Source organism: Puma concolor, chromosome B3, assembly GCF_028749965.1.
Source record: "Puma concolor isolate L17-30 chromosome B3, mPumCon1.1.hap2, whole genome shotgun sequence".
In the NCBI taxonomy this organism is placed as follows: domain Eukaryota; kingdom Metazoa; phylum Chordata; class Mammalia; order Carnivora; family Felidae; genus Puma; species Puma concolor.
The window spans coordinates 74,864,898-74,891,476 of record NC_141672.1 but is presented as its reverse complement, the minus strand read 5'-3'; the positions used below and the strand labels follow the sequence as shown (position 1 = coordinate 74,891,476).

The following is a 26,579-nucleotide window of genomic DNA, read 5'->3' as shown; positions in this document are numbered from 1 at the left end:
CTAGAGTTTTAAGTCCTCTCCTATTCTAAAGGTCAGGAAATTCTGGTCCTAATGTCAGTGCTGTCATCTAGTGGCTCTGTGATCTTAAGCAAATCACTTCACCTTTCTGAGTCTCAGTTGCTTCTGTTGTAAAATTAAGGAATGGTTGCTAAGGTCTCTTTCCAGCTCTGAAAGTGTAAGTCTATGGTGCTAAAGATTGTTATGGCTTCTCCATCATGAGCTGGTGTATCACATTCAGAAGACTAGAGCCTAGGTGCTCTTCCTTTCTTTGTGGACTGTTGGGATTCAGCTGACCTGGGACCAGCTAGTCTGTCTGCCAGCTTCCAGGCCAGAGCCATGCCTAATTACTTGATAGAGCTTTCCCCAAAGTGGAGCACTGCTTCTGTGTGAATAGAATTAATTAAATTAGAAAATATAAATTGAGGGTTCCATGGCCCAATGAATTTGAGTATCTGGGTTAAACACATTTAACATTTTCTTTTTTCTCAGGACTTCTCAGAGCATCAACGAACCAATATGCATTTTGAATCTCTTAAAGGGGGAATAAACAGAATTTCCCAAACAAATTTGATCGTGGGATCCACTTTTCTAAGGAGCAACCCTTAAAAACAGCAACAACTCCAAGTTAGATGGTCCTTACTCCCTTTTTCCACAAATTCTTGACCTTCAAGATGGGAAGGAGTGTTTCCACTCTTCCTCCTCTGGAATCCCAAAGGCAGTCAGTCTTTTGTCACAGTCTCCCTAGCGCAGCCTTGCAGGCAGTGCCAATGATTTTTGCTAATTGCTATTGAATTCCCATTGAATTGACACCCCTCACAGTTCCCCATGTCAGTCCCCCATGCCTCCCTGCAGCAGATGCTCACAGATTGCCCCCTTTACCTCAATATCTGAGAGGTAGAGACAGACAAGTCAACATGGGCTCCTCTGAGCCCAGAGCTTCCTCTTGGTGGCTTGGTCTGAGGATCACTGTGGCTGGATTGACAGGTAGTAGCTGTTGATTCTCTGGTTTGGGGTTAATTTTCTATAAGAGACAGGAAGAAAGCTGCCGGAGTCCCTCACCTTAGGAATATATACGTCCTGGGATGGAAAGGTAAGCTTGGTGAGAAGAATTGGCTCTGTCTTATTTGGGCAGGAAAGGTTGGTTGCTCTCCTTTGGACTCGGTTTTTACATCCCATTTTCCGTGTTCATGTCTCATCACTCTGCCCTCTTTCTCCTCCATCCTTCTTGGGTTCTTTTCATCTTCCCCCTGCTCTTCTAAGCAGACTGGCTCTCCTTCCTCTTCCCCCATCCCAATCTCCCAATCCCCTCTTCACACCCCCGCTGCCCTCCCAGCCTGGCAGCGTGCCCTGTAGGAATGTTAATTAGCATTCACGATTTAATTAATTCAGTAGCTAATTAATGATGGGGGGGTGGAGAGCTGGGGTGCTGGGGAGCTGGGGGCTGGAGGTGACAAGGAGAAAGCGGAGGCTGCAGAAGGCATCGCAGATGGCTGTGTGGTGGCTGGCACAGTGCCCACCGCCATGGATGCAAACACTCACACGCACGCACACGTACGTACACATACACACACACACACACACACACACACACGCACGCACACCAAAAAAAGGAAAGGGTGATCGAGGAATAAAATCAAAAGCAGGGAGAGAAGGGCACAGGGGCCCTGGGAACTGGGGGTGGGGAAGGCTCTAGATCTATTTGAATCTGCTCCGGAAGTGGAAGAGGAGAAAAAAAAAAGAAACCACCACAGGCGCAGAGAGAAGAGAGCTCTCCCGATACCCCACCCCACCCCCACCCCACCCCAGCCACCCCTCCTCCCTGGCATGGGATTCATGGGCACCAGCTGAGGACAGGGTCCCCTCCCTCTGCTTGCCATAAATATTGGCACCGAGGACCCAGACTCAGAAGGACAGGACATTCCCAAAGAAAAAAAAATTTTTTTAAGTTGCTTTTTAAAATATACATGTATATATATTTTTAAAACATTGCACCCGTTTTGGTATGAGGGCGAAGGCGAGTGAAAGAAGGTGGCTGAGCCAGGAGGAGAGAGCACAGATGGCTTGGTGGTGGTATGGTGTGGTGAGTTGTGGGGAGGAGAGGGGGTCTGGCAGAGGTTGGGGGTGGGCGGAATGAGGACCCTGTTTTCTTCTTTTCGGTTTGCTGTGGATGAAGGAGGGAGAGAGAAAGAGAAAGGGGGTGGGGAGAGAAGCGAGACAGATGGCAGAGTGGAGAGGCGGCAGCCAGTGCCGGCACTGCCCAGCCTGGGCGGACCCAGCTCCCCCCCCTGCCAGCTTTCCAAATGCCACCCTTCCCCCATCCTCCCCTCACCCCATCCCCCCAGCTTGGCACTGATCTCCGAGAGAGAGGGAGAGAGGCTGGGCAAAGAGCATCTGTTCCCTCCATTCTCCCAGCTCTATCGGCTGCCAACCTAGGGCCATCGCCTGCCTCCATCACCCCTCCGCCCGCCTGCCCGCCCGCCTACCCACCCAATCCCAAACGGGTGCTGGATCAGGTGCCGAATCTGGCTGCCTCCTCGGGTATACCCGTCACTGTGCATTGCTGTGTGTCTGCCACCGCTGCCTGGCACTCATGGGGCCGTGTGTATGTGTGTGTGTGTGTGCGCATGTACATGTACGCATAAACGCGTGCTGTATGTGAGCCTCCTGGGCATGGGTGGGGGTTGGCACTGCGGTTGCCAATCTAGTGTCCAACCAGAAGGACAGGGGGATGGAGTGGAAGGAGGGGAGAGGGTTGAGGCCTGGGAGGGCAGAAGAGGGTGCATGAGTTGCTTCATGCTGCCTGCTTACACGCATTGGCACTGCAGCTGCCACCCTTGTGCCCGCGGAGATGGGAGGAAGCGAATGGGGAGGGGGACAGCCGCAGGAGTCCTGGTGGTCTGAGAGGGAGACTCGGTACCTGGGAGCCATTGGCATCACACCCGTCAGGCTGGTGCCCCGAGCTGGGGCAGTGGGAACAGGGGCCCCAGGAGGCAGAGAGGAGGGGCAGAGATGTGTTAATGATGTTTCTGTCTCTCTGGAGCTCAGCTCTGAGAAACAGTTGGACTATGAGGTAGTTAGCCTTCTTCTAGTCTGGGAAAGTGAAGTGGTGGAAAGAGTAGCCAGGGAAGTGCCAAGAAAGTGTCTAAGAGCAGGAGAAGGGATCGTGCCACTGCTCCCTGGGGGAGCTTCTCAGGGCTGGCCTTTGTGAAAAGCACAGGGATGTGGGCGTGAAGCAATGGGTGCTGGCACTGCCCACGGAGCCTGGCAGAGGCTCTGGCATTGTGTGGAATGGAGGAGGGTAGAAGTGCCTCTTGCCAATCAGGTTGAGAAGATTGCTGTGTGCCAGGAATGAGAAGGGAGGTGAGATGGTGTGTGTGTGTGTGTGTGTGTGTGTGTGTGTGAGAGAGAGAGAGAGAGAGAGAGAGAGAGAGAGAGAGAGAGAGAGAGAGAGTTGTTTGGGAGAACAGACTTGTTTTCTGCCAGGACCTCCTTCCTGTTCCCTCTTAGGCATGGGGAGCGGAGCGACAGACGGAGAGAGGCTTGAGGACACAAAGGAGGAAGCGTGCCATTGCCAAGACCCCAAGGAAGAAGGACAGAGAGCGCTGGCAGTCCTGTCTGGCCCCCAGCCAGTTTCCTGCTGAAGATGGCCAAATCCTCTTGCCTGGTCTGTGTATGTCACCGTGCGAGCATGGTGGGAGCGGGGGGGGGTGGCTTGCTTGCTGAGCTGGGATCTAGAATGGGAAGGGCACCTTTCTGTGGATCTCGTTTGGACTTTCCACTCTAACAAGTGAGGTATCTGATTTTCTCCCTGGTGCCTTCCTCTCCTCCCCCTCCCTCCACTCCACCCCTCTTTCATCTCTCTATCACCATCTGGGTCCTACTGCTTGGCACCCAACCAACTAGATGCCGCCACGCTTGGTAGTGCTGCACTGGCACGTGAACAGTGTCTCAGATCCTGGCACTGCGGCAAACCCAAAGCCGCCAAACAATGCTCACGACCGCCACTTGGCGGCAGAGGGAGAGGGGGCAGCGCACATGGGCACTCCGGGCATCAGGCGGAGCTCTGCTGGGGAGTGGCATGAGATGGCACCCTCAACAGCTTGCTGCATTGGTACTTGCCAGCCAACCTCAAGTAGACACCCACCTCCCTCCTACCTAACTGCCTCCAAGAAAGGGATTTAACTGCTACCACAGTCAGTGTTGGAGTAGCTATTTCAAGGGAACCTGGAGAACAGAGGGACAAGGGCATAGGCAAGAAACCAAATCCAAGGCTCCAGAGTGGCCTGTACGCCTCTCTGGGCAGTGAAGACAGAGAAAATGCTAGCAGGGCAAATGAAAGCTGTAGAGAGGACAGCCAGCTATGTTGTCACAAAGCTGGTGCCAGAAGAGATTAGAAGAGAAGTAGGAAGGAGGGACCCTCAGGCCTTGCTGTTGGTTGTGGGGTGGTTTATGCCTGTATATATTTTGTCTGCCCTATATCTTGTGATTGGCTGAGCTGTGGTTGAGATGAACCAGTTCTTCCTCCCTCATTAAAAGGCCCATATTCAGTAACAGTCCCAGGAAAATGAAGAGGTGCTCTAGGCCTAAAGAGGTAGATAAGTATAAGGAAAACAAAGGCACCTGGGACTTGTCCTTCCAGAAAGAGTGTTTGCGGAGATTTAGGAATTTCTCAATGGCACCGCAGTTAGGTAGAATTGGATAAATGTCCATGTCTTTGAAATTCACCCCTGAAAGGGAATCCACAGATCAGCAACGAACCCTCATAGAGAGGAAGTCTCCTAGAAGGAGAGTCCCCAGCATCTGTGGTGACACAGACCAGCCCTATGCCTTCAGAGGCAGTGCCTTTGGCAGTGCCATAAAACTGCACCTTGGGCCTCAATCTGGAAGAAATTCCAATAGGTTGGGCTTTCCTTGCTTTCTGAGTAGCCAGAAGCTGTGGATTAGTAACTAGGAAGATCTTCAAGTAGAAGATTTGGCTCTGGGTAATGTTGGGGGAGGCTGGGTGGGTCCGATGGAGGAGAAGACCTGCCCAGAAGGAAATCAAACCATTACTATGTTACTGAGCTGCTTAGGGTTGGGGGGAGTTCTGGTTTCAGCATCTCTGGAAGTGGATGCGAGCTTCAGAAGAAGGGAGGTGGTTTCCACAGCAGAGGAAAAAGCAGGGAGACACTCAGCCGAATGGGTGAGTGGATGATGTTTCTTGTCTCCTGTTCAAGAACAGCCTGTTGGCAGAAGACACAGATTTCCCAGATGTTGGAGGTGGGGGTGATGGCAGGGTAATGAAGCAAACAATTCCGAGGTGATGCTAGGCGCCTGGTGGGAGCCCCTGGTGTAGCAGGATAGGGCCCTGGGTGCTGGAAAGTTCCAGGCAGGTCACAGACGTATATGGGCTGAGCAGCCCAAATCAGGGGTTCTTAAACTAATCTGAAATGTGTTTCAGGAATGTGCATTTTAAGCCAGCACAGGTGACCACGATGCGGGTGAACAGAACTTTGAGAAACTGTTTTAAGAGACAGCAGTCACCTTGTAGAACAGTTACTCTAGATTGGATTTCTCTAGGCTTTTTGCATCTTTCTTCTTCCTCCCCAACCACAGGCCTGTCTTTATGCTGCCATGCATGTGGGGTGTGTGTAAATGTGTTTTGGGTAGGAGCAGCAGGAGGAATAGGATGGATTGTGAGGTCAAATCACGCAGGTTTAGCTTGTCAGAACGGTGCTTCTCCCTGGCAGTAGTTATCACAAAAGAATCCCTTAGGGAACACTTTCAAATTCTGATGGTAGGCCGCCCTTTGTTTCTGAAACTTTACCACTGAGAACCACCAGGTTAGGAGCATGGCCAGAAGATGGCTCTCTGGGGTCCAGCAAGATTTGTGTGGATTCTATGCCTGGTACAGGATGAATCCTAATTACTCTTCTTCTTGGAGACAGATCTGGGTCCTGGGTAGTGGAAGGAGGGGTCAGCAGAGTACAGGGCCTAGCCGACTGTGGATACTTAGCAAGATGCAGACGATACTGTTGTTTGAGCACTCGGTGGGAATGAGCACAGTGTGGGTCATTCTTCAAGTCCAGGTGAAAAGACATGGTACAAGGTTGAGTATCAGGGAAGGACTGTGGATGTGGGGCATGCTGAGCTCCTACAGATTACCCATTTCAGTGTTTTAGCCATTGTTTGTGTAAAAGTGCGTGTTTGCTTGGATAGGATTAAGAGTTAACCCCAGGAGGGCGCCTGTGTGGCTCAGTTGGTGGAGCATCTGACTCTTTTTTTTTTTTTTTTTTTAAGTTTATTTATTTTGAGAGGGAGAGGGAGAGAGAACATAAGCTGGGGGAGGAAGAGAGAGAGGGAGAGACAGAATCCCCAGCAGGCTTCGTGCCATCAGTGTAAAGCCCGACATGGGGCTCAAACTCACAAACAGTGAGATCATGACGTGAGCCAAGATCCAGAGTCGGAGGTTAACTGACTGAGCCAGCCAGGCACTCCACATCTGACTCTTGAACTTGGGGCCATGAGTTAGAGCTTCATGTTGGGTGTAGAGGTTACTTAAAAAAAAAAAAAAAAAAGAGTCAATCCCAGGGCACCTTTCCCCATTACCTTCCTTCTGGTCCACATAAGCAGGTCCAGCCTGCTTCCCCATGAGTTTCTAGCCAGACAATTCTCTGGCTGGAGAGCTGCAGGAAACACCAGGTTCAGACTACTGACAGGGAATAATGCCACTTACCCCTTTGTGTGGAAGGTTGTCTGAGACCTCTGTATGATGGAGAATGACAGAGTGGGACCTCACCCAATTTTATGTTCTTCCTGTATAGTCTTGCCTGGGAATCACTTCCCATCGCTCCCCAAACTTGACGAGTTACGGTCTAGGTCTTCTATGGATGTCCTCTATCTCGCTTTTCCTTCATCTGCCCTTTTCACAATGTATATAAGCTATAATCCTGCAGACTGGGTCTGTAGCCCTTCTTGTTGTAGCAAAGGTTTCCTTGGTATTTGGGGCATTTCTTCCTTAGTCCTAAATGACATCCTCACGGCTCACAAGTTTTTCACTAGTTGCTCCCAGATGGTGGTTTGAGCTTTGCACCACAGCCTAGAGAGAAAGGTTCCTCAGTGCCTACCCTTCCTATAACACAGGGTCCCAAACCAGTTTATTCCTGTGTTTCATGAGTTTTCCCTAAAGTTTCCTCCTGATTTCTCTTCTACCTCTCCCCTCCCTAGTGTCACAGTGCAGAGAAATTGAAAGTCCTTTCCCCATGGATTATAACACTTGGTCACCCTTCCTGATACTGGTTACATTTCCCCCTGACTGTTCATAAGCTTTTCAAACCCACTGTTTTTATGTGAAGAAAATGAGTATGTCCTGGAGGGTGGTTCTACTTATGTGAAGTGTAGGTGATAGGTCTAAAGGCATGTCCTTTGTGCCTTTGTGCCCATGGGGCCCTTCCTTAGGGCATGTATGTATCCCTGTAGCTCTCTCCATGGTTCTGCTGCAGTTGCTGACAGTGTGTGTGCTTGTTCCATTGGTGCAGTTATATAGACAGAGTTCTGTATTTCAGGTGCAAGTTCCTATATATATTTCTATTGGATGGAAAAATGCATCTTAAAACAGGTTGGTGGAGGTTTGGGGGATTGGTGATCTGATTGTTAAGCCCTGAAAGTGACTAAGGAACAAATAGAAGGAATTAAGTAGATGGGTGCTACCATGGCTGGAATACTTGGCTTTCTTGGTTCTTGTGCATGCTTCTGTAAGTACACTCCAGGGGCTAGAGAGCTGGAGAAAGAACGGGTTTCTTTTAGTGGTCCTATTGCACATTCTACCCCATTTGGCTGCTGCAGCTTCAGATTTTGCCATATTCTTGCAGAAGACTTGGAGTTCTGTTCCTAGTTGAGAATGGGGTACCTTAAAGCCATCCCATAATTCTGGTTTAGAGCAAAAACAGCCAAGCTCATTTCCACCTCCTGTCTCCTGGTACTGATCCTAGCGGTAAGTAGGGTAGACCAGAATTTGGATGCCTTAGGACCCATGTGTGTCAGACCCTAGACCTTTGCCCCAGGCCGTGGAAGACCAATCATAGGAGCCATGGATTGAAGCTCACTTTAGGGTTGTTGGGGTGGAGCCTATACTACAATATAGCTGTTGATGTGCCAGGTGCTTGAGTTGGGTCTACTGCTCCCCAGGAGAAGCAGCACGACCTGGTGCTCACCTCTAGCATTCTGCATAGGGCCTACTGACTTCTGTCTACCAGAGTGGCCCACTGCGCATTTCTGAAGCAGGAGCACTGCTCCTGTGGACTTCTGGTCTGAGAATGGGGTTAGGGAGGAATGCTTCCGGGCACTGGGAACATGGAATGGGAAACCTGACTCCACAGTCAGCCCTGCTCTTTTGTCTCAAAATGCAGGGTTCCTGGTTAGGACAGTTGCTTAGAGTCAGTTGCTGTCTACTGCTATGCATGTACATGGTGTCTCCAGACCAGGGTATCCAGGTGTAAGGGAACATGTTTGAGGGCAAGAGGAGGAGGAGGGATATCTGGCTCTCTTAACTCCCACTAAAAATATACACAGTTCGAACTGAAGCCAACCTGTCCTGGTTGTGAACTCGTAAAATGCATGACACCACACCCCTAATCATCCCATACCAGGTGTTTGCCATGGTTTTCTTTAAAATGTTTCTTTTTTTTTTTTTTTTTTTTGGTTTTCAACTTTTATACACAAGTCATATTCCCTGAAAGCACAGAGTGAAAAAGCTTCTTTCCTCACACACGTTGCTAAGAAAGTAGTTTTATACACAGAATCTCAACAGGAGAAGGTAAAGGATAGGGAAGGAGGGAGGGCGGGGTGTAAAAGAGATGCTGAGAGGTGGGAAGGTTGGCAGCAAGATTGAGACCACAGTAGGGCCTGCATTTATACCTGACATCATCAGAATGACTGGCTCTGCCCCACCCCAGTTTGCTAGAGTAGGAGCTTTTAATTTTAGAAATGGACCAGAAGTGCGATTCGCAGAACCTGTGGGCACTAGGGACTCAGCTGACTTTTCCCTCCCCCCCTCTCCCCTCCCATCTTCTGGGCACATAAGCCACCGCTTTGGTATTAACCAGTTCACAGGGTGGAGTGACGGGCCAGGAAGTCAAAATCCTAGGGCTGACTGAATTTGTGTGTCTGCATATTAAATGGATGATGGTAGCGGAAGAAGCCTGAAGGGAGAAAGTTTGCAAAGAGACTCCCTTGAGAGGGGAAGTCTGGGGCAACGGGAGTAGCAGAAATTACCTGGAGGACTAGGAGCTTTTGCAAGCTTTTCTTTGTTGAAATAAAGCACCTGCTTTTCTACCCTGTGCCAATTTAGCTGGGCTTTGGGGTAGCCAGTTACCACCTGATCCTGGCAGGAACAATGAGGTTAGAAGTGGGGGACTCTCTTCTAGCTCATTCCTCTTTCGTTGGTCCCCTTGGTGACAGCACCCTATCAGACATTCTTCACCTTGTGCTTCAGTCACCTACTTGCCCACCCACCCCCTCATCTGTCATGAGCTCCAGAGCCGTGTGGGCCTCCCGTACAGCCTGACTCCTTTGGTGGCACCTCCAGCAGCTGCTGCTTGCTGGTGGGAAAAAAGGCCAGGGCAGAGGATGAGGGAAGAACACATATGGAGAGCAAGGGACCCCACAAAGGCAAGGAGTCCAAGAAGTGACCAGAAACGGGAAGGGAGATAGAAGGGTTTTGTGAAAGAAGCAAAAGGAAGTAGTGGTTAGCTGCACAAAAGAGAGGCTTACCCAACTGCCCTGTCCACCCCTTTCTTCCTTGGACCTCCGGGATACATCTGGTGGTACTGACTTTTCTAACTAGCAGCTAGGAATGAGGGGATGGTACCTGTCCTGATAAATACTCAGTTCAGGGGCAAGGGTAGGTCTCCCCCGTGTCTGAGCCCGTCTCCCCATTACCAGCCCCCACCTGAGGCTGGGCATGACCAAGGCCAGGCTGCATGGCTTTCCATCTTGAGGATCACCAAACCCACACAAGGACTTAAAGCCATTAGATCTTCCAAAGACCAGTGGTTTAAAGAAACCCTCAACATGGAGGGGAAGGTAACACAAACAGGAAAAAAACACTTGTTTGATGGGAGACTTTTCAGTTTTTTTTTTTTTTCTGTATTTTCCAAGTTTGTGTTTTACTTTAGTTCATTCCTCTGTCTCCATCTCTCTCCCGTGCACATGTGCGCGCGTGCTCTCTCTCGCTGTTTTTTTTTTTTTTTTGGTCGTGTCTGTGTTTCAGGTTTTTTTTTTTTTTTTTAATAAAAGAACTTTGGATTTGCCGTTGGTGGGCAGCGCCGGTCCCGGAGGCTGGACCCCCACGTGGCAGGGATGGGACAAGGGGCAGGCCCACGGCTGCTGAGAGGATCTCTGTGTTTAAAGCCTTTGAGAATATGCTACTGCAGTTCCCAGGGTGCAGGGTGGGGGTTGGCAGAGGGGTTCCTGGCGGCGGCTTCCCCTAGAGTCCAGGCCGCAGGGGCTCCCCTGTCAGGCGAGGAGAGGGTTAGGAGGGAGGGGTGTGGGGAGAGTGAGCTGCAAGCACTTCTCCCCCTGCCAGCCTCCAGTTTGGTTCGAGTTTTGTGGGCTCCCTGCCCGTCCCAGGCTCCAACCTTGGGAGCCAACTGGGTATTTGGAAAGTTTGTGAGCTGTGTGACGCTCTAGACAAGGGGGTAAGGAGAAGGGGGAGTAGCAATGTTTGTTTTCCTTACCCCTTCTTTGCCTTGGGTTTTCTTTATTTTCTTCCTTTTTTTTTTTTTTTTTTTTTTTTTTTGGTGTTTTCTCAGTCAGTAGAACAGCATGGGATAACATGTACTTGTGTCTTCGCGGGGGTTGACTGTGTTTTGTGGGGGGGGGGGTGACTGGGAATTCAGTGGGGAAAAGGTTGTAGGAAGATGGACTCAAGGATAGATCTTGTGTGTGGCGGGCAGGGCAGAGATGAGTGGACCATCAGGAGGACAAAGTGGGTGTCTGTGAAGATGGGGCAATGAGCCGCAGAGGATCAGTGTGTGTCTGGGGGCAGGGGAGGAGGCAGGACTCTGCTGGAGGTGGGGTGTGTGAAGCCCACTGAGGGTGGGAATTTAAATATTCCCGTGAGGTGGGCGGAGCTGAGGGTTGGGGTGAGGGATTTGAGCTCCCACCGAACACCCCTTGGAGTAAGGGAGGGAGCCCTGAGGCCTTCCCCTCTCCCCCCATCTTGGTTTATCTGTTTATAAAGCTAGAAGTGTAGAGGTAGTAGTAGTTTTTGGGTTGGAGTCCGTGTGAGGTAATCTTGCTTCCTCTTTGGCAAAAGCCACGGCAGCCGTGGCGGCAGTGGCGGCGTTGGTGACGGTGATGGGTGGGCCCCCTGGGGTTGGGGCCGCCTTGCGCCTGTGGGCCGAGGAGCGCAGGTGGGAGGCCAGGGCTTCGTGCCCACTCAGCAGCACCTCACATGCCAGGCAATGGTAGGTGCAGATGGGCACCCGCAGCGGGGGGGGCACAGAACCCCCTGAGCCCCGCCCAAAGAAGCAGAAGGATCTCTGATGAGCCGTGGCCGGGGCCTCCCCATCAAATGCCATCTTGCACTGGCGGCACAGATAGCGGTGGGTCACATCCACGGTGGAGATGCCGGTACTGCCTGACAGCAGCTCATCCGCCTCCCCGGCCTCCCCCTCCCCTGGAGCAGGCAGTTCGGGCGGCTTTGGAGGTGCTGTGGCTGTGGGCTCAGGGGGCTGGGGTGGTGGCTGGAGGAGGGCATTGGGGAGCAGTCCGATGAGGGTCTGAGGTATCACGGGGTTCATGGGAAATAGCCCCTTCTTCATCCCATAGAGCTGTTGGAAGTAGGCCCCCTGTAACTGGGGGCCAAAGACAGCTGGTGGTGTTGCCCCCCCTGCGGGGGGCAATGGGAAGGGCAGAAATTGGCCCCCCAACAGGGCTGGGACTGTAGCCTTCAGTGCTTTGAGGTTCTTGAGGGCGTCAGTGGAGGAGTTGGTGGGCGCTGCAACTGGCTTGCGCTCACCAGAGACCTTGTCCCCGGAGGGCTCAGTAGGGGGGCCTGGGGCAGGGTCAGTGGTGCCTGCTGTGGAGTTGTTAGTTTGTTCGGGCACAGGTCTCTGAGGTAAGGGGCAGCCTGGGCCAGCAGTCTGGACCACTGTGGTAGCAGGCAGGACTGAAGTGGCGAGGCCCAGGAGGCCCGAGGAGGCTGCAGGGCCTAGGAAGACGAAAGGAGGGATGAAGGGTTAGCCACCTACTGGCCTGGTGTCCATCCTGCCACCTCCAGCCACACCCTTGCCCATTCCCACCACCTAGCTGCCTTGCTCCCTTCCCTCCCTTCTCTCCCCCAAGAGCTTGAAACTAAGGAGGCAACAGGAGAGTGGAGGTGGAAGAGTCCAGGAGAAAAAAGAGGGGCATGTCATTAGAGAGAGATGCTTTCTGAAGTCCAACCCCTCCCAACTGCCCACTCACCTGAATTGAAAGGAGCTAGGCTGCCCAGCGGGGGTTGGGCCAGAGCTGGACCAGACAAGAGGACCGGGGCCAGGCGAGGCAGGGCTGGGCCAGCTCCAAGGGGCACAGAGGCAGGTGTGGTGGCCGGTGGGGCCTTGGGAGCTGGGGGTGCCTCAGGTGCTGGGGCCAACTCGTAGCACTTGCTTTCACTCTTCAGCTGGGCTCGGACTGCCTCTTTGAGCTTGGCCAGGTGCTGGCGGGAAAAGAGATGGCCTCGGCAGGAGACATAGAAATCATACTTGACGTCACAGTAGGGGCAGTCGGTGCGCTGGGCTCCCAAGGGGCCCTCACCGTTGCCCCCAGCCCCACCAACTGCCGCCCCCTGCAGTTTGGCCTTCTTTTCCTTGGCACGAGCATTCTGGAACCAGACCTGGATGACTCTCTTGGGCAGCCCAATCTCCTCCCCCAGCACCTCGCACTCCTGCATGGTTGGGGTACGGTAGGCTTCATAACAGGCTTTCATGATCTTCAACTGCAGGCTGCTCATCTGGGTCCTGTAGCGCCGCTGCCCCATTCCATCTGGAACCCCGACCCCACTTCCTGTTCCTCCACTGCTTCCCCCAGCCCCAGGAGACTCTGGTTCGGCCAGACTGGAAGCAGACGAATCGCTGAGATCCCCTGCAGATGGACTGCAAGCCTCGCTCTCTGGTGAAGCTTTAGAAGGTTCCTCTGTAGCCTCTTCCTCACTGGGTGGAGGGGGAGGTGGGAGAGGTAGAGGTGGCTCTGGTGTTGGGGTGGTGGCCTCCTTCCCAGGTGGTAGGAAAGCAAGGGGCCCGGCAGCAGGAGTAACTGGTGGGTAGGGAAAAGCAGGTGCTTCCCGCTTTGGGGCTTCCCTCCCAGATCCATCATCTACCTTGCCCAACAAGAGGTTGAACTTGGGGAAGGCTGCAGGGGCAGGAGTGATGGGGGGCTTGACTGCTGGATTGGGCACCCCACCAGGGGTGCTTCGAAACTGGCCTTTCCTCTCCCGGGCCCTGGTGTTCTGGAACCAGACCTGCACCACCCGCTTTTTGAGTCCCACCTCCTCGGAGATGCAGTCGAGCATCTTGCGCGTTGGGTTGGAGTCTTGCATGTACCAACGGTACAGGATCTCCAGCTGCTCGGGCAGGATGGTGGTACGTAGGCGCTTGTCCCTGGGGGGCTCGCCCTCCCCTCCACCCCCTGCCTCACTGCCCGTTGGGGACAGGCTGCCCTCCTCATGCTTCCGTTTCAGCAGTGGCCCTGGGGCCTGTGGAGCACCTGCCACCAGGGGGCTTCGCTCCCCAAACACCAGCAATGGCAGATCTAGGAGGTGGGGTGCAGCACCGGGCTGCAGGGATGGCATGAAGTGTAGCCGGCGGTGACTGGTCAGGAGGTCTTGGCTGGGGAAAGACATGGTGCACTGGTCACAAGCGTGGACTGGGGAAGGCGAGGGAGGGGCCCTCCCTTCAGGCTCTTTGCCTCCTGGGTTTGTTGCCTCTGCTTGGCTCAGCTCTTCCCTGTCTGCAGGTTCAGGTGACGGGCCCCCGGGGCGTGCGGGGGGTTCCAGGCTCTGTTCCTCCTCTGCATCCTCCTCCTCTACCTCTTCTTCTTCTTCCCCCCTCTCTGCCTCTTCCTCTTCCTCTTCAGGGGGCTGGTCATCATAGCATTTCTTGAGGTGCCGCACCAACTCAAAAACACAAGAGAAGGTGGCATGGCAGCGCCTGCAGCCAGAGGCTCCCCCGCTGCCCCCTCCGGTCGGCACAGGCCCCCCCTCGATGGCATTTTTGCGTGCTTTCTGGCGGGCATTCTGGAACCACACTACCACCACACGGGTAGCCAGGCCCAAGAGACTTGCAAGCCGCTCCACTTCTCCGTCCTTGGGGTAGGCACTGGTCTCGAAGAAAGACTGTAGGGCTTGGGTCTGGAACTCTGTGAACTTGGTTCTGGAGAACCTGCGGCCTGCAGGCAGTAGGGGAGGCAGATTCCCTCTGGAGCTTTCTTCCTCCTCTGGTGGCCAGCGTCCTCCTGCCCGGCTTCGCTCCTCAGAGGGACGGGCCCCCCCTGCCTCAGACTCTGGGACCAGGAAGGGAGGGCCCAGTTGGGGAGCTGGTGAATCCAGGGACCCATCAGGAGGTTTGGGGGGCTCTGCAGGGGGTGGGTATAGGCTATCGTAGCTCTTTCGAAACTGAGCAGCATAACGGCTCAGGGCCTCAAAGGGCAGAAATCGGCGGTGGACATGCTCCTCATGTGTCTTGAGGATAAGCATATTGGAGAAGAGTTTCCCACAGGCCCCACAGGCCAGCTTGTCTCCACCCCCCAGGGCCTCTGGTGGGGGTGGGGTCGGGGGAGGGGGCACAGCCTGCTTCCCCTCGTTGTACTGGATCACCAGCTCAAAGCCAAAGTTTTCTAGAAGGGCTTTGGCTGCAGTGCGGGCTGCTTCATTGGGCGTGGAGTTGGGGGGCGAGGCGGGCCCCGCCTCATTCCCCTCTTCCGCCATGGGAGGCCGCTCCCACTCCCGCTCAGCCAGCTCAGCCTTAGAGGGCGGGGGAGGAGGAGTGGCAGCTGGCAGAGACAGCAGGGGTGTGGGCCCAGCCAATGCCAGCTTGGGCCCCACCTTGAGGTCATGGAGGTAGAAGGGCAGGAGCAGCTGTTGCTGCTGGAGCTTAAGCAGTGATTCTGGCACCAGAGGGAAGGGGGGCAAGACTGGTGGGGTGAAGAGGGGTGCTGGGAATCGGTGTAGGTCCAAGGGGGGTGGGGGAGGCGACAGGAAGGGCAACCCAGATACGAAGCCACCAGGGTCAGGGCCCTTCTTCTCTGTGCCAGTCTCCCCCTCAGTCTCACCCTCCTTGGGCTCTTCTTGGCCACGCTCTGGCCCCTCGGCCTTGGCGTCAGTCTTGGTCCCCCGAGAGCGAGTCTGGTGCAGAACTGAGCGCATATGGATCTCTAGGGTGGAGCTCTGGTTGTAGGAGACTCGGCAGACAGTGCACTTAAAGGGCTTGTCTGTGGCAGCAGCAGTGGGAGGCGCAGCACCTGCCTCTCCTCGGGCAGCGCCGGACGGGTCAATGGCAGCCTTCTTCATCTTGTGCAGGTGGGAGACAGAGTTGTAATGGACCAGAAGGATATTCTTCTGTGTGAAGGACTCCTTACACACAGTGCACTTATAGGGCCGGGCAGGGTCAAGAAACTTGTCCAGGGCAAAGTTGGTGGTCTTCCGATAGGTCAGAGGGTGGCGAGAGTCAGATGGAGCTGGCTCTGCAGGGCGGGGCTCCCCCACACGCCCCTCTTCCTCCTCAGCCATGGTGGGTGGAGGGGCCAATTCTTCCACCAGGACATCAGGCCGAGAGGCTGGCGATGGGGCTGGAGAAGGGGGTTGATCAGGGCTTCCTGGGGGCTTGTCTGGGGCCTCAGCTAAGGGCGGGGGAGGCTCAGGAAGAGGATCAGGACTGGCTTCTGGGGTCAGCTGAGGGCCTTCTGAAGGAAAGAGAAGGGTGCCATGAGAAGGTAACTGTCTGAAGTCAGACCCCACCCACCCCATATCAAGGACAACTGATCCCTGCCTCAGTTGTCTTCAGACCCTCTTGGTCCATGAAGCTCACGTCCCCTTTCTTACCTGCTCCTTGTTCTCTGCTGGGTTCAGGCTCTGGCCCCGGAGCAGGGGGCTCTGGGGCATCCCCCAGTGGGCATAGAGTGGGCCCAGGCAGCACTTTGGTCGTAAAGGTCATCTCTACAGTTGTTGCCTGCAATGGAAGAAAGCCCAGTGACTCCCCTGTGCTGACCTACCCTGCTACTCCTCACGCCCTGCTCTGCACCTGGGCTTGTGCCCAGCTCCTGTCCAGGGCTCCAGTCTCCTCCTGGAAACACTCCCAGAACTTTGGCTTTTCCCCAGAGGGGAGGGCCTGGGCTGCTGCCTCTCCTGCACCAAAGCCCATGCCTCCCGTTGAACAGCTCTTATCAGGACCTAATGGAAATGAAGGAAATGCTTGGCTTCCTCACCAACATTGTCCCCGCTAAACCCATACTTGCCTGGACGCCCCTGCCTCTTCTTCCCCTCCTGGCCCTAACAGGGCCTTCTGGATGGGTCCTCACCCAGCCAGTACTCACCACAAGCAGCAGCTTCTCAACGCACTCGGGCACCACATTGTGAAGGTGGCTAAGGTGGAAGTGCAAGGCAGGTCGGCCCACCAGCTGCTCCTGGCACAGCGGACACCTGTACTTGGGCTGCACTGCATGCTGGGAGAGGGTGTGAGCCCTCACCTGTTCGGGCTCAGGGCTCAGGAAGCTGCAGTATGGACAGCAGAATACCTGGGGGCACATGGGTTGGGGAGGAGGTGTCAGAGAAGGATGGGGCCCACCATCACCCAGCCCTTTGTGTTCTTGGACACAGCGTGATCCCCCACTCCCAATGTAGGAGTGAGCCGCATTCAGAGGCATCACGGCATCACCACGGATCCAGCCAGAAGCAAGAAGCTGGCTCCTCCCTCATTTCCCTTCCACTGGGACAAAGGCCTAGGCTAGACTTTCCCCTTGCCTGCCTTCTTTGTCCGGCCCTCTCCCTCCATGCTGGCCTGTCTTTCCTTGGTCTTTGCCTCTCTCTGCTGCCTTGCCTAGTACTCCAGCTACAGTATGACCCTGTACCTATCTCCCCGGGATTTAGTTTTCTTACCCACCCACACCCTGCCCGTGTCTTCCCTGTGAGATGGCGCCCCTGCCCTCTGGCACATCTGGACCCAGAGGCTCCTTTATCCCTGCCCACTCTGCCTCCCCAAGGTCCCTAACCTGAGTGTCTCCTGAAGAGGGGCCCTCCCTACCTGTCTGCTCAGAAGCCGGCTCATCTCTCAGCGGCTCAGCAGCTCCCACTTTCTTTTCCTTTTCCCCTTCTGAATGTAAACAAACGCCACAGCTCCCCCAGCGGCCCAGGAAAATTCTGTCCTGCTCTGCAGGCACATTCTCACCCACACCTCTAGAGGGGTGGGGCCAAGGGAAGGCCCTGTCTCCACCTTCGTCACCTGACTGCCTGACCTCCAGCCTATCTTCATCTCCCTGGCTCAGTTCCTCTCCTGCCCCCTGTGCCACTGGTCCAGGCCTGCATACTGGGACAGGATGGCCATAAAGGAAGGGCATCCAGATGCTCATTTTAATGCACTTGGCCCTCGGAACAGACATCTGGAATCGGTCTGCAGGAGAAAACAGGAGTGAGGAGGGTCTGGCCAGCACTGCTTCAGTCTGTGGGAATGTAGTAATCCTGCCTGTTGAGGTCCCATTTGGAGAGCTGTGAGGGAGGGGCAGCATGGAGCCTCAGGGACCCAGTCTGGGAGTCCCCTCAGAATCCACACTCTCAGGCCACAAAGCTAAAACACACAGGTCCTGCCTAGGCCAGGCAGAGGCCCAAGGCTGGGAAACTTGGAGAGCTTCAGGGTTTGCTATTTGGGTCAGTCATCTGGGCTGGGGCCTCTACCCTCAGGAAGGAGGTGCCCAGAAGGTTCCATGCAAGCTTAGGGCCTTCTGCAGGAGATGACCATCCGTGTCTAGTTGTCTTTCTGCTCCTGACAGGAATAGAGAGCTGGGCAGCAGGCTAGCCTTTTGGTTTGGGCTTTCTCTTTTCATTTCTTCACTTTTGTCTTCCCTCCTCCCCTCCTTCCTCCACCTGCTTCCAGCTTTTCCTACCTTGGGACAGCTTCTGTCTTCACTTTTCCCTCAACTCCTGCCCTCCCTTCTTGTCTTCTCCCTCTGTGCTCCACCCCTGGGGCCAGCTCTGCTCCCTGTATGGTGCTAAACATATAACTGGCCCTAGGTGGCATCTCTTAATGTGTTTTGAGACCAGTCACAAGCATGACAAAACTAGGTCTGCCATTAGTCTGAAATCTGGCTGTAAAGCTCTACTGATAAGAATTTCAGGCTTTAGAATATGAACAAGTTTCAGTAAAACCAGGCCCTACCCCCCCCCCCCCCCCCCCGCCCAGCTATTCCCAATTACCCCAGTTCTGACCGTGGTCTGGTTGGCACTGTCTCCTCGAGAGCCAGACTTGTTCTCGACCTCTTCAGAAGCTGAAAGGAGAAGAGATTAAGAGACTCTGACAGCCTTCCCTCTTTCTTTCCAGACCCCCAGCCCTTAAGATTACCTGATTTGTAGCAAAGAGCCTCCAGGGTAGGGGGCTGGGCTGGGGGGAAAGGGCAGGAAAGCACAAAGCTGTACACAGTACAGGGAAAGGAGGCCCAGCAGGGCTGATCCCAGGTTAGCGGGATGGCCAGATTTAAGCCTTTTGTGGCTCCCCCCTCCTTTCCCTCTGATGAGCCCTTTCTTGTATCAGTTTGGCTCCATGCACCTAGGAGGCCTCGCTGGGCAGCTGGATTACTGCAGAATCCCATGTACACCTCAGAATGTATGAGGATGGGGCGGAGGGTGGGGGACAAGGGGCAGGGATAGAGGGAAAATGGACCAGATGAGCAACTCACCCAATTGCTCTGTCTTGTTCTGAGCGTCTTTTTCAGGGGTGGGCAGCTCAGCTAAGGGGGTGACAGGAGGCTTCCCTGTGTGGGATGAGGGGAGAGCCAACTTAAAAGAGTGAAGCATCAGGAAAGGGAGGACATAGGGCAGAGGAAGCAGGACACGCAGCCAGGAGAAGGAGAAAATGGATGGATGAGTCAAAAAGCTGCCAAAAAGAAACGGATGACGAAGAAGTGACAGGGTTGGAGCTGGGAGAGCCTAAGAGATTAACTCTAAGTACCCAGCCCCCATCATTTAAAGATGAGGAAACAAGTCTGGCCATAGACAGCAGAGACAGGCCAACTGGGCTCCCTGCCTACTGGTCCCAGAAACAGGGAGCCCAGAGACATAAAGGGAGGGGCACTGAAGAAGGAAAGTGAAGTTGAGTGGAGGCAGGTGCGGCAAGCAGGAGGCGGCAGGTCTAGCTGGGAGAGGAGATTACCACTCAAGTAAGAATTGACAGATGTGTAGGAATTTATTTTCGGTGGCAGCCTAATTAAAGTGTTAAAGTTCCTTAACTCCATTCAGCCCTGCGCCAGGATCATTAGCTATTGATCTGGGCCCCTCCGGCACTTAACTCCAGCCAGCATATTGGCAATTCAATTAGCACCAGTCAATGCTGCCTGTTCCTGGTTCCTGCTGCCCGTACCCTCACCCTCGCCCACCGCCAGCCCCTACAAAGCCCCGATGCCCATGCCCACCTCTGACAGCCCCTTCCAGGCTCTTCTCCTGCACCCTCTGGATCAATGACGCCTGGCGGGCTGTTCCTGGTCTCTGCTGGTACAACCTCAGCTGCCTAAGGGGGACCCTAAGCCCAGCCTTCGGGCTGAAGACCTCCTAGGAGACAGGAAGAGGCTGGGGAACTTGTCAAGGGCTTCCTATCCCTGCAACCTTCGGGCCAGGCCCACAGCTCCCATCTTCTTCTGACATACCCTGACCCAGCACGAAGTGGATTCCATTCTTCTGCTTTTCTAGTTCTCTCCTTCCTGACCAGCTCCTGCCGCTCCCCACACCCAGTGTTGCTGGGACGCTGGTCACGATTCGGAATCAGCGGGTGATTCCTCCTCATCTGCTTTCCTGTTCTCTGCTTTCCACCCAGCAAAGCCCTTGCCCTTCACTGCCTCCTCCCTCCAGCAGCCTCTTGCTCCTTGCTTCACTGGGCAGCCTCACTCTTCCCCAAGTTGGTTTTATCTCCCCTTCACAGCTGGCCCCTTCCCACTTGCTCTTGACTGCCCACAGACCCGTTTCTCCTCACTGGTATCACCTCACCACCCCCAGCTCCCACACCTGCTGCCCGCCCTGCCCCGTCCCCTCTTCCTCACCGGGAGTCCGGAGCTGCCCATGGCTGAAGCTCAGGATGCTCTGAAGAGCCGAGAGCCCTTCCTCGGCTGCGGGGCCACTCTGCAGCAGCTGCAGACGCCGCTGGGCCTGGGCGTCGCGGTGGGCCGGTGCACGTAGGTGCTGCAGCACAGCCAGGCGGGAGGGGGTCTCCCATGCACACAGCAGGCAGCGGAACAGCCCCAGCTCAGCCCCTGCCGCGGCCCCCTCCATCTCCAGCAAAAACTGGAAGCACAGAAAGAGGATGCTCAGGCCCAGAAGGGACAGACACCTTGAGATCTCACCTCCCCCAAGGGAGCCTGACCAGCAGCAGCCCCTCCCTACCCATCCCTTCCACCCTCTTCAGCCCCCTCCCCTTTCCCTCCTGTGGCCACCTGAATATTACTGCCTTTTCTCCCCTGTCTCCTTCTCTTCCTCCTACCAATCCTGGACTCCACCCTAGTAGGTGAATGGAATCTGGTTCCAACCTCTTGAACGGATGACAAGATGGCCTGAGCAGACACTCCCCTCCAGTCCCGAACATCAGAAAAGCCAAATAAAGTACTGGATTCATTTTATCAGAGTCCACCATCCTTTGGCCTCCCCTCCACGACTATCTCCAAAAAGTTGATTATCCCAGTACATACTTGCCACTGTATCCAGTCCTGGGTCTTCCCATCGCTCTCCCACTCGGCATCTCTTTGATCCGTCCCCATGCCCTTCTCTTCTCTCCCCCCAGAGGCTCTGTGCTGCTCCCCTCAAGTCCCAGAGGCTCCCTGCCCCACTCTCACCTTATAGATCTGGCTATTTTCTTCATGGGCTGCGCCCCGGGCGTGCAGCTGCATCTTCTCCTTGCTGTTGGACTCAAAGTCACAGATGTTGCAGCGCAGGTGCAAGGGGGGAACGGAGCCATAAGGAGCCCCATCTCCCAGGGGCACTGGGGAGGGGGTGCCCACGGCCCCACCCCCCTCCCTCAGGTGGGCTGCCAGCTGGTACTTTTGAGCATGTTTGTCAGTCTTGAGGTGGAGTTGAAAGTTGGCCTTGAGCTGAGTGCCATAGCAGCAGAGCTTGCAGCGGTGGGTGTCACCGGCCACCTCCTTCCATTCAGCCTCCGGGAGGCTTCGGCCCACGCTGCAGTGGTAGAGCAGCAGCTCCAGGTTGTCTGTGCTGAAGGCCTGGCACACTAGGCAGCGGAACACCTTCAGGGACGGGCTGTCATCTGGGGGTGGTGAGGTGGGCAGGCTGTCAGACAAGGAACCCAGGAGCTGACTTGGAGGCAGGTGGGTGTCCGGGGAGAGGCTGCCAGGGGCTGGGGGACAGAAGCAGGTTAGAGGCCCAAGGAAGGAATGGGGCAGTTGGGTAAATGGGGATAGCACCGAGGGAGCTGGGGTTACCCAGTGGGGGGCTGGCCCTTAGGAGGGAGCAGAGGCTCGAGTCTGGCCCTGGGGAAGGGAGAAGGGGAAACAGGTGCAGACCCCAGGCTGCTTACCTGGTGGGGGGAACTTGCGAGCAGGCGCTCCGAGGTGGTGGAAGCCGTTGAGAAGCAGCTGGGCTTCCAGGGGCTTGTCTGGCCTCAGCCCGGGGCCAGGCAAGGGAGCCTGAGGCTGCCCCAGGGCCTGCGGTCCGAAGTACTGGAAGAGCTCAGGGGGGGTGGCAGGGGCAGCTCCTGCCGGGGGAGGGGGCCCCGGCCCTACCAGTCCAGGCGGCAGGCCCAGCGGCAGCCCCTGGTGCAGCATGAGGACATTCTGCATGTGCTTCTCAGAGGTCATGTGGATGCGCAGGTTGCGGGAGATGTTGGTCTCGTAGCTGCACACCTTGCACTGCCAGGATGATTTGGTCTTGGGCTCCTTGTCCCCGGCAGAGGATGGGAGTGGCGCCTCCGGGGGGCTGCCCTGCCCACCGGGGCCTGCCTGGAAGCCCTGCAGGTTGGCCAGGTGCTTGTCAGACTGCATGTGGATGCTGAGGTTGCCCTTGGTGGTGGTGGAGTAGTTGCAGACATCGCAGCGGTAGGGCTTGTAGCCACAGTTGTAGCTCTCTCCACGGGCGAGGCGGGGGTGGGCGCCCCCGGCGCTGCAGTAGCTGCAGTGGCTATTGCTCTCAGGGTGCTTTTCCCGCATGTGCACGTCCAGTGTCTGCTGGTACTTGTAGTGCCAGTTGCACTTGGGACACTTGAGCGTCTTGCAGGAGTTTCGAGAGTGTAACAGAGACATGTGGCTGGACAGGCTGAGGCCCTGGAAGGCCGCAGGGGCTGGGGTGTAGTCTTCAGCTAGGCGGTAGGGCTGGGGTGGGTCGCTGGGGTCTTCGGGGGAGCCGACTGGGGCAGAGAGAGTGCCCCCCTCCTTAGAGGCAGGTGAGCTTTGGTTCAGTGGGGGGCAGAGCCCTCCCTCCTCTTCTTGCCCCTCCGGGAACCAATCTGGCCCTGCCTCGCCAGCTGCCATTGGCGATTCTTTGGCTTGGGTTGGGCTGGGGTCCCAGGTGGCGGGAGTTGTTGCGGGGGAGGGTGGGCTAAGTGCCCTGACTTCTTCCGCAGGCAGGACAGGAGCTTCTGCCTCAGGGGGACCATCCTCAGTCTGGGCTACATTGGCCTCTGTGTTCACCATGCTGCTATTATCAAGGGGCATTTCTAAAGGGGGGCGAGCAGGTGGTTTTGGTTCCAGAAAGCTTAGGAGGGCCATGCGGCCCTCATCTCCCACCTGAAGCACAGCTGCATTACTGGGCAGGCCCAGATGTTGAGCAGGGGTTAGCTTCACCCCATGAGACTGTGTGTGACCCATAAAGGCCTGGGCCCTGCTGAAACCCAGGCGGCACAGGAGGCAGAGCCAGAAGAGTGCCCTGTGGTCTCCTCCCCTGCTCCCCATAGGGCCATCTTTGGGATCTCCGGGTGGGTTTGGAGCCAGCTGGTAGCTCCAGAAGGCTCCATCCCTTCCCTCACAGGTGGCCGGAGATGGCGCTGAGGTATCATGGGACAGAATTTGGTCAGAAGAGCTAAAGCCTTGGATTGGGTCAAAGCCATGTTGGATGTGAAGGGCAGTGAGGTGTGCAGAGGGTAGGTGGGCAAGGAGGGGCAAGCTGGGCTCCTCCTTGATTCCCACCTCGCCCCAGGGGAAGCCCTTTGGTAACAGGAGTTCACTGCCACCTGACAGGGACAGCTTGGCTACTAGGTAGGCCTCACCACCAGCTGTGAAGAATAAATGGTTGCTTAGGTCCACGGGAGGGAACCCTCCTCCTTCCTCCTCCTGCTCCTTGTCCTCTTGCACTCCTAGGTCCTTTGGTGAGAAGCCACCACAGCCAGCCTCTTCTCGGGGCTCCCCAGTCTCCTTTGGTGGGACGAGGCCACAGCCCGACTCCAGGGCCTGTCCCCCTGGCTCTGAGGGCCTCATGCTCTCAGAGGTGGAGGGGGCAGCAGGGGGATCTTTGGTGACAGGATCAGCGGGGGTGCCAGGGGGGGAGGTGTCCGGAGGCGGAGACGGGGCATTGTGTCCAGGGGTGGGGGTGGTGCCAGTGGTAGAGGATGAGTTAAGGGTGGCCATGGCAGACGGAGGAGTGCCGGGGGTTCATTTCAGCGTGACGGCAAGTACCCTGGGGGGAAACATGGAGAGAGCAGGGCTGTGAGGTGGCAGGAGACACCCAGACAGGCCCTTGACTCTCCAGGTACTCCAGCCCCATTCTCTTCCCTGAGCACCAGACTCCAGCTACCCACCTGCCAACCTGAAGCTTCACCTTAGTGCTAACACACTTCAAACATAACATGTCCAAAATCAGAACTATTTCTCCCCCCGAACTCGTTCTTCCCATCTTCTCTATCTCAAAACTTGGGACCACCATTTATCTGGTTGCTAGGCTAAAAACCTAGAAGCTTCCTCTTGCCCGCTCCCCACATACAACAGGACAGCAACCTCTCAGGCGTCCTATCCCTCCGCTAGCATCGTCTCCAGTAGCATCAGCGTCGCCCCAGCCATGGTCTTTCCTGAACCAGTGTGCCGAGCTCCACGGCGGCTTCCGTTTCCACTGCTGCCCCTACAGCCCAGTCTCCTTCCATCCAGCCGCCAGAATGACCTTTCATTTAATTCTCAATTATGAAAAATGCCAGACCTATATAAAAGTAGACCAAATAACATAAGGTACCCCTTTGTACTCATGACTCAGTTTCAACAGCCACCAACACATGGCCGATCTTGGTTCATCCATATCTTTACCCACTTTCCCTTTTCCTGTATTGTTTTAAAGCAAATTTCAGGTATCTTAAACATCTTTTAAAAGGTAAATTGTGGGGCGCCTGGGTGGCTCAGTCGCTTAAGCGTCCGTGACTCAGGTCATGATCTCACGGTCCGTGAGTTTGAGCCCCGCATCGGGCTCTGTGCTGACAGCTCAGAGCCTGGAGCCTGCTTTGGGCTTTGTGTCTCCTTCTCTCTCTGCCTCTCTGCCTCTCATGCTCTCTCTCTGTCTCTTTCAAAAATAAATAACCATTAAAAAAATTCTTTAAAAAAAAGGTAAACCGTAGGGTGCCTGGGTGACTTAGTCGTTTAGGTGTCTGACTCTTGATTTCAGCTCAGATCATGATTTCGTGGTTTGTGAGATCAAGCCCCACATCAGGCTCTGTGCTGACATTGCGGAGCCTGCTTGGGATTCTCTCTCTATCCCTCCCCTCGCTCTCTCATAAATAAATAAACCAAAAAAAAAAAAAAATGTCAATTGTACTATATCCTTAAGAACCCATCCGTGATTTCTCACTGTACAATGAATAAGATCCAAAAGGATTCTGATCTACAAAAGGATCTATCTGATCTGATGCCGGCCTACTTCTGACACATCTTAATACTCTCCACCCTGCCTGGCTGGCTGCCTCCAGCCCACTGGCCGCCTTTTCTTCAAACACACCAAGTCCATTCCCACCTTAGGGCCTTGCCTAAGCTAAACAGCTTACTCCGTCAGCCAGGAAGACTCTTCCCCAGACCTCTGCATGGCAAATTCTCATTCAGGTGTCTGCTTAAATATCACCTTTTCCAACAGGCTTTCCCTTCCTATGGAAGCTAACATGCTCCGGGGGGTTACTTTCTTCAGAGATTTCTCACCACCTGATATTTCCTGGTTTACTTACTTCTCCCTTCTAGACGGTAAGTTCCATGAGAGTAGGAACCCTACTTTCTCTATCATTAGCACCAAGAAAAATGCCCGCCACACAGTCAGTACATGTGTGTTGAATGAATGAACTCTAGGAAAGACCCTCAGATTTTCCACTCACTGAAGGGGTAGTTTCCCTAAGTCAAGGTCCTCGAGCCAGAGAGGCCACAGTGAATTTCTGCTGGCCTGCAGGCCCGGTGCTGCTCTCACAGATGCCCTCCAGAGCCATCTCTGGTCACAAGCATGTGAAATAGGCGGAGGCTTCCCTGGCCAGTTGGAAGACAACCGATTCTATGTGATTAGCTTCCTCCCCCACAAAGAGATTAAAAAAAATAATAACAGTAATATTACTAAAAGCTATTAAGGTACATATGCCATGGTCCTGGCACTGTGCTAAATGCTTTCATCAATTATTTCATTTAATCTTATTTTGCAGATGAGGCAGCCAAGAAACAGGTTGAGTGAGCTGCTAACTGTCGCACAACTCCAAGGAGGGGAAACCAGAGGACTGGTGGGGCACAGAGACCTGGGCCCTCCATCTACCTGGATCGTCCCTCAGACCCAGGAAAGGCCAAATGAGCCTCCAGAGGTCTAGCAGTCAGAATTCTGGGGCTCCCTCCAGCTACTAGAAACGCCAGGCCTCCCACGCTGTTCCCAGCCTTTTTACCTTGATTACCACACCTTCCTCCCCCTCCGCAACCCCCCCCACCCCGCTTCCCGTCCCCACCAAACTCACCAGTTCCCCATGCTTCACCATCCCATACTTTTCCCAATGTCCCAAGTGGTTTGCATCCACTCCAGGTCTTAATTATCAGCCAATCTCTAATGATTAAACCTTTGGCGTTCAAGCCCATGCTTCCAGAAGGGATGTGGTCTCTCCTTCCTTCCTTGGGCCACCTCTAACGCTCACCTTCAGATTCTTTGATTAGGAATGGGTCTTTGGCCTGGCCCCACCCAGCCTGCAGGCCCCCTTTCCCACTTCCCCCCCTCCTCCTAGGGGGCTAGCCAGGCGTGAAGTCAGAGCCATTAAGTAGCTCCGCGTGGGGCTGGATCAGCATGCTAATGAAATGCAAATCAGCACCTGGGCAAGGGGTGGAGGGCTGGGGGGTGGGGGGAGGTAGCTGGAGAACCGGGAGGAAAGTAAAGGTATTAGATGGAGGGGTTATCCTAGATAACCAGAAAGCAGAAGCCCGAAACTGGGAGAAAGGTG

The 26,579-nt window shown here is 54.9% G+C and overlaps 1 protein-coding gene and 1 long non-coding RNA gene across 26 annotated transcripts in view; one reads left to right on the top strand and one right to left on the bottom strand.

The window, feature by feature from the left end:
• LOC147580069 (uncharacterized) lies at positions 1 to 26,222 on the top strand. 17 transcript variants are annotated; one of them, XR_015252491.1, is made up of 5 exons: positions 1 to 1,090; positions 3,508 to 3,670; positions 12,965 to 13,601; positions 25,259 to 25,362; positions 25,806 to 26,222. It is a non-coding gene; the product is annotated as an uncharacterized LOC147580069 (long non-coding RNA). The 17 variants fall into 17 exon arrangements; XR_015252488.1 differs by lacking the exon at positions 1 to 1,090 and adding an exon at positions 1,432 to 2,080; XR_015252489.1 differs by lacking the exon at positions 1 to 1,090 and adding an exon at positions 1,432 to 2,080 and having other exon boundaries at positions 3,484 to 3,670.
• ZFHX2 (zinc finger homeobox 2) overlaps positions 10,017 to 26,579 on the bottom strand; it is a 31,858-nt gene continuing 15,295 nt past the window's right edge. For 8 of the 9 annotated variants that reach the window (XM_086710092.1, XM_086710094.1, XM_086710098.1 and 5 more), the window contains exons 2-10: positions 21,738 to 23,827; positions 21,040 to 21,557; positions 20,254 to 20,494; positions 18,901 to 18,975; positions 18,422 to 18,492; positions 16,549 to 16,749; positions 16,058 to 16,184; positions 12,448 to 15,918; positions 10,017 to 12,193 (exon numbers count right to left, since the gene is read on the bottom strand). In XM_086710092.1, coding sequence (XP_086566218.1) covers positions 11,214 to 12,193; positions 12,448 to 15,918; positions 16,058 to 16,184; positions 16,549 to 16,749; positions 18,422 to 18,492; positions 18,901 to 18,975; positions 20,254 to 20,494; positions 21,040 to 21,557; positions 21,738 to 23,778 — 7,725 coding nt within the window. In that variant the 5' untranslated portion in view covers positions 23,779 to 23,827 and the 3' untranslated portion in view covers positions 10,017 to 11,213. The remainder of the gene's footprint in view (positions 12,194 to 12,447; positions 15,919 to 16,057; positions 16,185 to 16,548; positions 16,750 to 18,421; positions 18,493 to 18,900; positions 18,976 to 20,253; positions 20,495 to 21,039; positions 21,558 to 21,737; positions 23,828 to 26,579) is intronic. The other variant, XM_025919611.2, reaches the window with a different exon arrangement.